This window comes from Mchenga conophoros, linkage group LG17 (genome assembly GCF_057382185.1).
Source record: "Mchenga conophoros isolate Kocher_MC1m ecotype Shallow Benthic linkage group LG17, M_conophoros_male_GT1.1, whole genome shotgun sequence".
Classification (NCBI taxonomy): Eukaryota; Metazoa; Chordata; class Actinopteri; order Cichliformes; family Cichlidae; genus Mchenga; species Mchenga conophoros.
The window spans coordinates 38,670,387-38,678,627 of NC_140542.1; the positions used below are offsets into that span (position 1 = coordinate 38,670,387).

At 40.6% G+C, this 8,241-nt stretch overlaps 3 protein-coding genes across 4 annotated transcripts in view; 1 reads left to right on the top strand and 2 right to left on the bottom strand.

Annotated features, from left to right (window-relative positions):
* Positions 1-493: 493 nt before the first annotated feature.
* LOC146555924 (cornifelin homolog B-like) lies at positions 494-2,451 on the top strand. Its single transcript, XM_085252446.1, has 4 exons — positions 494-552; positions 1,458-1,563; positions 1,658-1,839; positions 1,922-2,451. The coding sequence occupies exons 2-4, from the start codon at positions 1,497-1,499 to the stop codon at positions 2,156-2,158; spliced, it is 486 nt and encodes a 161-aa protein (XP_085108572.1). The 5' UTR covers positions 494-552; positions 1,458-1,496; the 3' UTR covers positions 2,159-2,451.
* ttc4 (tetratricopeptide repeat domain 4) lies at positions 1,397-7,215 on the bottom strand. The gene is made up of 11 exons (XM_085252445.1): positions 6,939-7,215; positions 6,276-6,393; positions 6,025-6,186; positions 5,850-5,927; positions 5,573-5,697; positions 5,382-5,468; positions 4,730-4,971; positions 4,309-4,390; positions 4,011-4,093; positions 1,909-3,724; positions 1,397-1,801 (listed from the first exon to the last, which is right to left on the bottom strand). The coding sequence occupies exons 1-10, from the start codon at positions 7,044-7,046 to the stop codon at positions 3,625-3,627; spliced, it is 1,185 nt and encodes a 394-aa protein (XP_085108571.1). The 5' UTR covers positions 7,047-7,215; the 3' UTR covers positions 1,397-1,801; positions 1,909-3,624.
* A 679-nt stretch (positions 7,216-7,894) lies between these two features.
* The window catches only part of pars2 (prolyl-tRNA synthetase 2, mitochondrial), a 5,714-nt gene continuing 5,367 nt past the window's right edge, over positions 7,895-8,241 (bottom strand). For both annotated transcript variants that reach the window (XM_085252798.1, XM_085252797.1), the window contains exon 4: positions 7,895-8,241. This exon is cut by the window's right edge and continues 593 nt beyond it. In XM_085252798.1, coding sequence (XP_085108924.1) covers positions 7,953-8,241 — 289 coding nt within the window. In that variant the 3' untranslated portion in view covers positions 7,895-7,952.

Sequence of the window (8,241 nt, forward strand, 5' to 3'; positions counted from 1 at the left end):
AAAACTCAGCAAACTCTCCATAGCCACAGCTCTTGGCTCTCTTCCTCCATCACTTTCCCTTTCCTGACTTTGTTGATCTATGACCACAAATAAGCACAAGAGTTACAAATTGCAGTAGTTTTCATGCTGAAACTCTCAATTTAAAAGTGTTTTTAACAAGCTGCTTTTAGTGATGATGACAGGCTTGATCTCGTAGCCTTCATCCTGAACCCACAGTTCTCTCGGTGGTTACAAAGTTTTACTAAAAGGCTACAATCCAGCAGTCAGTTATACGTTTATTCAGTTATTCGTTCAGTCTTTATTTATATGTATTAGAGCATTGCTCTGCTCTGTTTACATCAAACCACTGGTTTCAGTAGTTCACTCTCAGTCACTTAACTTCTGTGCAGCCAATTTAAAATACTTGTTTAAATATTCAAATACATTCAGTACCAGTCATGCTCACATGTCCAATGTTTTCACTGGGACTGTGTGTCATGACCTCCTTTGATAAAGAAGAACAGAGTGTGACTGAGTGCTGGAGAGGAGAGACATCAGAGTGCAGAATAAGAAGTAAGTGAAGAGTTTGTTGTGTCATCTCTTTTTTTTCTTTAGTGCTTGATGTTAATGATGCTGTCAGTTCAGTTATTTCATTTATCAGAGATTCTGATATTTCACTTGTTCAGTTTTCTTTATTATGGATGGAGGGTGAATATACAATAGAAACTTAACCCTTTCATGCATGAATAGTGACAGTGTCAATCTGGATTTCTTTTCTTAAGTATTTTTATTCATCTTTAGACATGAAAAAATAGATTTTTGATCTTCGCTTTTTTAAAACATGTACTTTTCAGAAGAGTTTAACATCTCCACTTAGGTGGACAACTGGTTGACCAGTGTGCGGCAGGGTACGGAGTTACACATCAGTGTCCAATGTAGTTTATGTTGAAGTATACCATCAATAGCTGACCACTGTAGTGACACTGTGCCTGAAAGGGTTAAATAGAAATATAAAAACGTCATAAATTAGCCTTGTAATCAATCGGACTATGTCAAAGTAGCTATATATAACATGTCCTGATTCACAAGTAATGTACCCTAAACAACAACATGTGTAACATGTTCCTATTTTTTTACAACAGTATTCATGGAAAACTAGCAACTTCTTTGTCCACATTTCATGTTTTCATGTGCTCTCTTTTTATATCATTTGCAAGTTGTTTGCATGTTTCCCTCCATCCTATATGTTACTCCATTTCCTGGAAACAGATTCAATTCTGTAATCTTGATAAAACAGTATACTTATAATCGTGACCAAACATTTAACAGTACAATGTTAAAAACATCAACAAAGTCAAATGCAAGGAATCTTTCTTTAGCTTTCCGTCTCAGCTGAAAGAAGACAAAGGTGAAGACAAAGCTGACTTTCATTGCAATTGTTTTATTTGGGTTTTCTCTACTTCATTCTACTTTTACAGAGTAATTATTTAGTGTCTGTGGCTGAACTTCAACACACAATGGCAGAAAAACCCTTGATAGACTGGGACAGTGGTCTCTTGGATTGCTTTGAGGATGCGAGTACTTGTAAGAAGAAGTTTAAGATCTTTTTCTTGTCATTTCTGGGGTCTTAGGCACTTCAGACATGTTACCACTTTGGTGATGTATTTCTGTTTTTCAGGCTGCTATGGTTTTTGGTGCGGCCCCTGCCTCGCCCAAACTGTCGCAGGAAGGTTTGGAGAGAACAATCTTCTCCCTTTATTTGATTTAATGTTTGCTCCTTCATTCTATGGGATCCCTACTTGTCCACCTCCTGCAGTTTTATCTGTAAGGGTTGCCATGCGAAACAGATATGGCATCAAGGTATGAAGCAATGACAGTGAGACAATATCATGAAGCAGAAAAGGAGAAAGAAAGAAATAATGGTTTTACCGTCTCTCTGCAGGGCTCTCTCCTTAACGATATTGTAATTTCCAGTTGCTGCGCCACGTGCTCCTGGTGTCAGATGCATCGTGAGTTAAAGCATCGTAAGCAAGCCCCCACTGTCATCAACATACAGAATAACAACATTGTGAACATGCAGCCTTTTCCAGTCATGCAGGCACCCATGATGATGATGCCTGTACAACCAATGCCAGCTGCTTATATGGCTCAACCAGCAGTCACTGTGATCACACAGTGACGAAATCAGAGTTTGTGTTGATGTTTCTATCAGTGATACGAGACAATGAAGTCATTTTGAATTGAGAGTATCGTTAAATATTTCTATCAGCTTCCTAATAATCATAAAAATTACATTTAGTTTAAATGCATGAGTCGCCTTTTTAGATTAGTCACTGCATAGCTTCAGTAATAATACAGAGGATTGAATTTTAGTCTATTAATTTTTCTGCTAATGAGAAAAACATAGTTGCATGTAGAGAGCTAAACGTGGTGTTAGATCTGCTCTGATGCTAAAACTGATGTAAAGTGTTTTTTCATCAATAAAAATATGAAATCCAAGACATTTATGATCTCATTTATGAATGAATGAATGAATGAATGAATGAATGAATGAATCTCTGTCAGCTTGAACGTGATGTCCTACAAAACAGAAAGCATGGGCTTAATTTGACCTGGAAACTGTGTGCAGATAAAGAGCTTATCAAATCACACTATCAATGCAAAAAGCTTCAGAGATCTCACACATGGCCGACTTATCCACTGTAACACAGCAGTGTCACAGGAGGCGTGGCTTCCAAGCTGGAAAAAATTGTTTAACACCAGTTTATTATTTTAGCCATTGTGAAAAACACTTAAGTGAATGCTTCACATAAGTAAAACATGTAAAGCTAAAAGAGCCTGCCTGCGGGTCTGAGGCGGCGCTGTGGCTGGTAGGGCTGCAACAATAGGGTTATACAGCTGGGAGCAAAATCTAAACTATAAACTATTATTACTAAACTATATTATTATTATTATCATTATTATTAATCTAAACCTTTTTCACAAATGTCAAAAAATGAAAACTCGAAGACACCAAGAAGTTGAATTCTTTGATCAAAATCTTACTGATTTTGGAAGGAGTGCTGCAAAAATGTTGGCCTGATGTAGAAGAAAGAAAACATTCAGACTCAAAAATGAAATCTGAAGGATTTGAAACCAAAATCAGGAAAAGCAAACTGCTGCAGTGAGAGTGCTGACAGGGAGCAGAGAGATCATATTATATATCATATAAGATGTGTCCTACTGTGCAAATGTCTAGTGAGGGGGGGGGGGGCATGGCTACGTGCAGGCGGGAAAGGGGCAGTAAAAGAGTTTTGGAGGGTCAGTTTTTTTCTGTGGTTGTACGAAAGAAGGCGACCATTAAAGTTGGAGTTACTATGCCAGTTGTGTGACTATTGGACTAACAGCAGTGATTACTCAAAGGGGATCTTCTGATTGTTTTCTCTCTAATACTATGAAGGGTCTTACCTTAGAATATATAGATGAGATGACTGTTGCGCAATAATTCACACACTTCAACACTCACCCGTTTTTCACAGAAAGAAATAAAGAGTGTAAACAGTTCATGTTACAAAACCTCATGTTTTATTTTCAGTGACGTTTGATGAGTCAGTTATTGAGAATGTCAGAGGTTTTCATGTGCGTGAGTTGAAGCTCTGCCTTTCCTTACAGTCCGTGTATTTTCCTTCCTGATAAAAACTGCTTGCAGTATGAAGAGCCTTTTACTAAAACGATGAAGCTGGGCGTGCCCGCCTTCACAAAATACCTGTTGGCAAAACAGAAGAGATTCAATCAGGAAACCAGCATGAAGGAAAGTTACAACAAGCAACGCTGGAAAACAATGGTACAAGTAAATTCTCTAACAGTTAATAACCCCTCAGGTATACATTTAAATCTGACATAAGGAAGGAAGTCATCTATAACAAGGAACTCACAGCAGCACCTAATAAAAGAAGCATTATAAAGAGAACTTGTCTTGAGGAGTGCTCTTAGTGACCATCGTGTAAATGAAACTGAAACCACTCATCAGCAGAATAAATTATTAAATCTACCTTTTGTGTTGCAGTATTTTCAAAAGTGACATCTCTGGGTCGACTCGGTAAAGTGTCTCCTTCTCCTCGTCCTCAAAGTAAAGCTGTGAAAGACAACATCAGTTATTTGTGGGAAAAGTTTGATGACTGAAGCCAAACACATTTCCCCATTTTCAATCTGAAACAGCCAACCAGTCTTCACTCGGCTCCACCTGGAGCCACTAAAAGGCTTTATACAAGTTTGATCATTACTTTAATTGATCTCTGTTCTCATAAAATAACACCCCCACCTCCCCACCTGTAAGCCCAGCATACAGACCTGCAGATTTTGTGGGAGGTATTTTCTGTCCGCGTCCCAGGGTGGAAGTTCTTCAAACATGACTGCCAGGTGGTCTGTGAAGCTGAGAGATGCAAGAGTGACTATTCTCCACACTTTACTGCTTCAATTTGCTGTCCTACATAAAAGAGTCATTCTTTAAAAACCTTTTAAAAACATTTTGTGTCCCTTTTGCTCAACAGTGACTCCCAGTGGTCACAGTTGGCATTTACATTACACAAACTGGCTATTGTCGTTTATGCTGCTCTAATAAAAGTTACATCTCGTGTCTTACTTTAGTCAAACGATATCTGAAACAGGTCACAGATCAAAGAGTGGAGGAATGTATAATCAAAACGATCATCAGTGATATTTGTATATAAATTTAGCACAATCTTGGTCACTGAGGGCAGGAGTCGTTTACCAGCTGTTTTCACAGAAAGCCGAGATGAAGTCACTCTGCTGATGTTCGGGGTAGAGAAAGAGAACGGGCCACTGCAGAGAGCCCTGCTCATCTACGAAGACCTGAGCCCCGGTGACCTCCTGAGAGCTGAGGCCATCCAGGCTGAGCTCCGCTATCACCGCAGGAGAGCGTTCGTCCTCATCTTCACTGTCAGAACCGCTCCGCTGAGCCCTCGCAGGCTGCACGAGTTTGATGCCTCGATCCTGTGTATAGACGCCAAAATCATAACTGATATAATTTCGTTCTCTGCGTTCATTTTTCACTTAGATAGTGAAGGCAGTTTAAGATGCATCTTCTAATATGTAGGGTCAGCCTCTTGACTTAAGCTCCTTGTAGAATCGGATGGTTTGTGGCGGTTGCCCTGGCCCAGGGTGAAGACGAGACCTGCGCTGGTAACGCATCATCCAGTGATGGGCCCATTAACTACGAGCCTGTGGCCGGGCTTGGACTTGATAGCTAGGCGCCTCCAGCAGGGCTGTGGCAGCATCTGGACTTCTGGTTTCTAACTATAAATCTGCAGCAGCAGCCGGGGCAGGTAGCTGCCAATTAGTGTCAAATACAAATATGTGTGTGACGTGTGAGCGACGTTAGATGCTCCATCTCTAATGCTTACCTTTATGGCATTCAGAAGAGCTTCTTTCTCACCATGCAACTTCTTTTCTTTAGCCTTGGCCTTCCTGGCATCTCTCTCTGCTGCTCTCTTCGATACCAAAAACAAATCAAGGTTTATTTCAGCGCTTTAAAGATTTCACCACTTCTAAAAATAATATATAAAAAAACAAGGATCATCTGAAGTGTAGTTACTTTGTGCTTATCTGCCGCTGCTCTCAGCTCCCGCAGCTTTTTGTCAGTAGGATGAACCTTGAGCCCGTCCTCACACCACTGGATGGCCTCTGAAAAGTGGCGCAGCTCTATACAACACTGAGCGCCTGCAGAAGCACAAACATGGGATTCATTTGCTTTCTAAGAGCTATAACCGACAGAAATCTGGAGCATCTAAACTGAAACCAGCACTAGATTTCCATGCCTAGTAACACAATGTCATCATATCATAGCAGTACATGTTAAAAACAGTACCCACCTCTGATCAAGGCTTTCAGGTGGTCTGGCTTGAGCTTCTTTGCAGCTGCAGCATCATTCAAAGCAGAGCGCATATTTCCTGAGTCACGGAAAAAAGAAAAACCCAGACATATCTTTTTTAAACAATGTCATCTTTTGTGAGAGCAAAAGGACATTTGGATGCTTTTTTTTTTTACCAAGGTAAAAGTGTGATGCTGCACGGTTGGTGAGGAGGACAGCATTGAGGTCCTGGTCTGCACATTTCTTCTTCAAACCCGCTGTGTAGGCCACCACCGCCTTTTGGTAGTTCTTCTCTTTGAAATAGGCATTGCCTTCATCTTTCAGGCTTTTTGCTTGTTCTGGAAAAGAACACGTTTCTCACATTTATTCAGCTGTTTTCACGAATACATTCAAAGCCTTGGAGGAGAGAAAGCTGTGGTTCGCACACCTTCAGGAGGCCGGTCTTCGTCGTGGATAATGGACTGGAGGCAGGCTAGTTCTGGGTATTTCTGTGGGTCGATCTCTTCGGGGGCGTTTTTCATGAACATGGGTATTTTATTAAACTCCTGCGTGAGACAGCAGTACATTTTGGTATTACCTGATACAAGTAAAGCCATGGCCGGTAATGCCGATACCAATATGGACACTTTAATACTTTTAAACTCTGAGGGCAGCATACAGAGTCGGAGATTAACCATTATTAATTTGTAAGCTTTGAACACGTTTTAATAATCACTGTGATTTTTACCTTTCAGCTTCATGTATTTTGAAACTGATTTTTTTCTTTGGGGGGGGGGGGCTGGAATCTAAATGTGTCTGTGGGCTATAAATAAAATAGATGTGACAGTCAGCACAGAAAGGTTCAGACACAATTCATTGGGCTACAAACTGAAGGTGGAAAACAGAAGCAAAGTATCGATTCTATCGCGCTAGTATCGATCCGATACCAGCACTGGTACTGATGCTATTTTTCGATATCTTCACGAGATACTGAGCATGTTAGCATCTTGTTGCTAACCACCAACATAAGAACAAAGACGTGCTAACACATTTTATTCAGGTTCAAGTGGCTTTCTATCTAGTGCACATAGTCTCCGCAAGCCAACCTTACCTCCTCCCAGTCGTTTTCACTGAAGGCATTTTTATACCGCTGGGTCTTGAATTTGTCCATGAACGCGTCCATGCCATCGTCGCTGTCACTGTGTACTGTGGACGCCATTTTGGATCAAAATGTACTTTAAAGAGCTTGTTCTTGTTTTTAAATCTTATATTAATGCTGACAGCAGTCTGTCCAGCTAACCGTTCCTCAAGTTGCCTTGTTTACACATGTGTAACAGCGGTGCCACATGCGAAAGAATCCGTGTGGAAACTCACTTCCGGCAGAGCGTTCCACTCCTCGCGGTACGAAGCTCCGACGGCAGAAGTAAGGCTCTCAAAGCACTGCCACGTATTATTAAAATAGGTGGCAGTTTCTTTTCTAATTATCCCGTTAATTATTTCAGCCTTACTTGTGTGCACCATGGAAAGCAACCCTAACACAGTGGGGGCACTGTAGCCTAACTCTTGGCTTTTTGTCCACATTTTGAGGTCCTTGCTTTACAACATGCACTGGGATAACTATTTTTGTGCTAAAAAAAATAAACTTGCATTTATTTTAATTTTTCAAGGACTCACTCCCAATCTGGTGTGAGATCAGTGTTATATTACATTCATGTTGTGACAAATTCTCATGTACTTCATGCTGTATACTGGCCTACTTACAAAGGATATCTGCATTGTAGGATACCACTATAAATACTACTAAACAGTGGGAATATTTCTACCAACTTTGCTTTTCTTTGCTGTCTCACTTTTTTGCGACATTCATAATTTGGTTGTAACCAGCACTGATTTGTCCAGGTACAGATTAAGTTTTTATTAGGATTATTACACGACTTACTGTAAAAAACAAAGCTGTGGACTCCATTACATTGTAGTGTACAATGCAGGTCAGGTACATCACAGAGCTATTGTTTAAAAAACGTTTATTGAATGTGTAAATTACAGGCTTTGGAAAACATGGAATAATCTATGCCCACCACCTCACACAAACTGAAACATTTATTCTAACATTCATACTTGTTACTTATATAGTTTCCACTCTTCCCAGTAGATCTAACAGTCCATCTCTACTGAGGAAGACAGTCTCACCTGTCTGCTGACAGATCACCTCAAACCTGGGTGTTTCCTCCAGAGCTCCCTGTCCTACTACAATAACATATGGATAACCCAGTTTGCTGGCATCCTTCAGCCTCTTTCCGATTGTCATCTGTGTGCGGTCATCCAAAACAACTTCACCTCTCAGGTGAGGCAGAGTTTCTCCCAAAGCTTGGACCAGTTCCTCAGCTAGGAGTGTTGCCTCATCCACCTTACTG

Bases quoted from the DNA above. Each gene is read 5' to 3' on its own strand.
- ttc4 (XM_085252445.1), bottom strand. From the start codon at position 7,046: ATGGCGTCCACAGTACACAGTGACAGCGACGATGGCATGGACGCGTTC. The intron at 5,928-6,024 runs GTAAAAAAAAAA...TCCGTGACTCAG, and splicing joins AGCATCACACTTTTACCTTG to GAAATATGCGCTCTGCTTTG. The intron at 4,391-4,729 runs GTAAACGACTCC...TGCATCTCTCAG, and splicing joins GCTTTCTGTGAAAACAGCTG to CTTCACAGACCACCTGGCAG.
- LOC146555924 (XM_085252446.1), top strand. From the start codon at position 1,497: ATGGCAGAAAAACCCTTGATAGACTGGGACAGTGGTCTCTTGGATTGC. The intron at 1,564-1,657 runs GTAAGAAGAAGT...TCTGTTTTTCAG, and splicing joins CTTTGAGGATGCGAGTACTT to GCTGCTATGGTTTTTGGTGC. The intron at 1,840-1,921 runs GTATGAAGCAAT...GTCTCTCTGCAG, and splicing joins GAAACAGATATGGCATCAAG to GGCTCTCTCCTTAACGATAT.